At 59.9% G+C, this 3211-nt stretch overlaps 1 protein-coding gene across 1 annotated transcript; it reads right to left on the bottom strand.

The window, feature by feature from the left end:
- Positions 1-450: 450 nt before the first annotated feature.
- CAMK2N1 (calcium/calmodulin dependent protein kinase II inhibitor 1) lies at positions 451-2974 on the bottom strand. The gene is made up of 2 exons (XM_056333560.1): positions 2643-2974; positions 451-1761 (listed from the first exon to the last, which is right to left on the bottom strand). Exons 1-2 carry the CDS (start codon positions 2800-2802, stop codon positions 1691-1693), a joined length of 231 nt encoding a protein of 76 aa, XP_056189535.1. The 5' UTR covers positions 2803-2974; the 3' UTR covers positions 451-1690.
- Positions 2975-3211: the final 237 nt, after the last annotated feature.

Genomic DNA, 3211 nt, shown 5'->3' on the forward strand with positions numbered 1-3211 from the left:
CAGGAGCGGTATCGGCTCGCACCACCGCCCCACTCCTGGGCAGTGAGGAACACCAGCGTGCGCAGGGAATCCGCCGGGATCTGGGTGTCGGGGGGGAGGGATCCCCGTTTCCCACAGGCTTTCCCAGCGCTGAAGGGGACAAATGCCTTTTTGGGTCCCTGTCCCCAGCAGCCGCTTCTGGGACTTGCATTGAATTTTTCCGTTAAATTTGCACCCTAGAGGCATTCTCCAGTTAAAAACAATCCCATAAATAAGTATTAATTATAAGTAATTACTCAGGGTGCAGCACGACCCTGGTAGCAAGGGGTCTATGCTGGAGAGCAGCCACATTTTCCTTAATTATTTTGGGCATTATTTAGGCGGATGGGGAAGGATGCTCACGGCGCTGGGCCCTGGCAGCACGCGGGAAAGCACGGCAGATCCGCATTGATTTATAATTTTTTTTTTCCATTTTGTTTCATTTTCCTTTTTATTTGGACATTGCAGAAATAGCCCTGTGTAGTGGATAAAAGTGCAACATACACAATATTTAAGAAAAGGAGGAAAGAAAACCTGCCTTGAGGTCTGTCAGTCAGAGTTGCAAACAGAAACAAGAAACCAAGCCCTCACGCAAGAGGCGCTTTTTTTTTTTATGCACGTCATGCAAAATAGTTAAAAAGAAAGATTAGAAAAGAGAAGTCAAAGAAAACCCCACGAGAGATCGACAGAGCCCTGGAAAGAGCAGAAAGCCCCGAGTGCTGCTTGACTTGGGGAAGGAATCGCTGCCCTCTGGCATCTCCAAGTGTTTGGCACTCTTGTGATTACATTAGAATTTTTTTTATATATATATTTTTAATACAGTCTATTAAAGAGAAGAAACTGCCACAATATAAGAAAGAAAGGAGAAAAAAAAAACCAAGATCACCCACACTACAGACTGCATGGTAGTTAGAAAAGCCGAGCGCTCCCCCCCGCCCCCCCACACATATAAAATCTGTCCCTTTGCTCACAGCAACCAAAAAGTACAAGCTTTAAAAAATAAACCAGCAATTCTTCCTCTAGGCCCTTCCTTTATAAAAGTTTTGGTTTTCCCCTCGAGAACCTTAAAACGTGACTAAAATGAAATATATATTTTTTTATATCATTTTCCAACATCCAAAGACATCAACATAAAAAAAATCATAAGGAAGGGGATAGCATGGTACATCCAAGTGCACGGATTCATTTTTGCAAGATTAAATAATGTAAACAAGGTGCCCGCTGGGAACAACCCTGGCTGGGGGGGACCCTGGGGCCGACCCCCCCGGTCTTTCGCTGCCCCCTTTCCTCTTACCCCCCGATCGCGTGGCGCGAGGTTTGTCCCCCGGGAAAAGCCATCACGAGTCATCCGGAGCCACGGTGCGATGCCTCCGTTCATCCCTCGCGGCGGTGGGCTGGGGTGGGGGGGTTTGGAGCGGGTGATTATTTTTCCCATTTTTTAAAAAATTTATTTAGTAGTAGTATTATTTTTTTAAATTTGTCGCTGGGCTTTGCCTCACTCACTGCCCTCCCCTCCACGCGTCGCCTGGACGTGCTGCTGGGCAGTGGGGGTTGCAGGCTGGCGAGGACGGCTCTCCGGGCGTGCTGCGGTGTCGGGGGGGTGGTGGTGGTGGTTATTGTGCCATTGTAAACCGGCCCCCCCGGGCTTCAGCCGAGCGTCCCGGGGGTGGCTTTAAACACCGGGAGGGGCCTTTTCTGAGAGATTTTGCAGCACATCATCAATTCTATCATCTTCAATAACCACTAGAAAGCAGAAAAAACCATAATGGTGATGAATACTCCGACGCCGTGCTCTCCTCGCCCAAGGTCACCCCAGGGTGGTGGGCACCCTGGGGTGGGTTTGGTGAGGGTCCCGCATCCCTGGTGTGGCCGGCAGCAAAGTCAGCGTGGTGTCCAATGCCCAACACCCCGTGGGGTACCTGGTGCCCCAGCCCTGGGGAGGGCATCTACACCCTGGCAAAGGACCTGGGGCATGGTGCCTTGTCCCCAGGGAAGGTCCCTTCACCTCTGCCCGCCGGGGATGCTCCCCAGGGTGTGATGCCCTGTCCCTGGGGAAGGTCCCTACTGCCCTATGCCCCGGCAAAGTGCCCAGGGCACAATGGGGACAGTCTCTGCTACCCAGTGCCCCAGGGAAGGACCCTGCATCCCACAGGGTACCCGGGCCACCGTGCCCTGCCCCTGGGCATGCTCCCCAGTGTCCTGCATCCCCAGGACACGATGCCTTACATCCCACAGGATACTGGCTGCACCATGCCCTCTCCCTGGGGATGCTCTCTGGCATCCTGCATCCCCAGGACGCGATGCCCAACATCCCACAGGGTATCCGAGGCACCGTGCCCTCGCTGGGGATGCTCCCCAGTGTCCTGCATCCCCACGACACGACACCCGACGTCCCGCAGGGTACCCGGGGCACCGTGCCGTGTCCCTGAGGATGCTCCCTGGCGCCCTGCATCTCCGGGACGTGATGGCCGGCACCCCGCGGGGTACCGCCGCCCCAAGCCCTGTCCCCGGGGGTGCCCCGCATCCCGGGAGGGTACGCGGTGCCCCATCCCCGGGGAAGGTCCCCGGGACGCGACGCCGGGCACCCCCTCCCCATCCCGGGGCCGCCCCCCGCCGGTACCCACCTCTCTTGCTGCGGCCGATCTGCCCCAGCTTGGGCGGCCGCTTCCCCTGCCCGCCGGCCAGGAGCCCGTCGGGGCCGCGCAGGCGGACGGGGAAGGGCAGCTGCCCCACGGCCGCGTCCCCCGCCAGCTGCCCCTCGCCGTAGGGCGGCCCCTCCGACATGGGGGCGGCGGGGGGGGGGCCCGCCGCCGCCGCCGCCCCCCGACAGCCTCCCGGGGCGCGGGGCCCGCGGGCCCGGGGCAGCGGCGGAGCGGGGCGCGGGGCGGCCGCCCCGTCACATCCCGGCCCGGCCCGGCGCTGCTGGCGGCTCCGCGGCTGCGGCGGCGGCTCCGGCGGCGGCGGCGATAGAGGAGCGGGGGGCGGGGCCGGGCGGGACGGGGCGGGCGCGGCACCGCCCCCGGTGGGCTGCCCCGGTAGGCTGCCCCCCAGCCCCGGGGATCCCCTGGGCTGCACCCCCGGCGGGCGCCGGCGGCGCGGAGCTGCCCCACAGCATCCCTGGGGACTCCGGAGCTACCGAACAGGCATCCCTGAGCAGCCCGGAGTTGCCCCACAGCCACATCTGGGGAGTCCA

The sequence above is a fragment of the Falco biarmicus genome, chromosome 3, assembly GCF_023638135.1.
Source record: "Falco biarmicus isolate bFalBia1 chromosome 3, bFalBia1.pri, whole genome shotgun sequence".
In the NCBI taxonomy this organism is placed as follows: domain Eukaryota; kingdom Metazoa; phylum Chordata; class Aves; order Falconiformes; family Falconidae; genus Falco; species Falco biarmicus.

What these genes read in the sequence shown, in the direction of transcription:
- CAMK2N1 (XM_056333560.1), bottom strand. Translation starts at nt 2,802, where the DNA reads ATGTCGGAGGGGCCGCCCTACGGCGAGGGGCAGCTGGCGGGGGACGCG. An exon ending in GATCGGCCGCAGCAAGAGAG is followed by an intron (nt 1,762 to 2,642) that starts GTGGGTACCGGC and finishes TCTGCTTTCTAG; the next exon opens with TGGTTATTGAAGATGATAGA.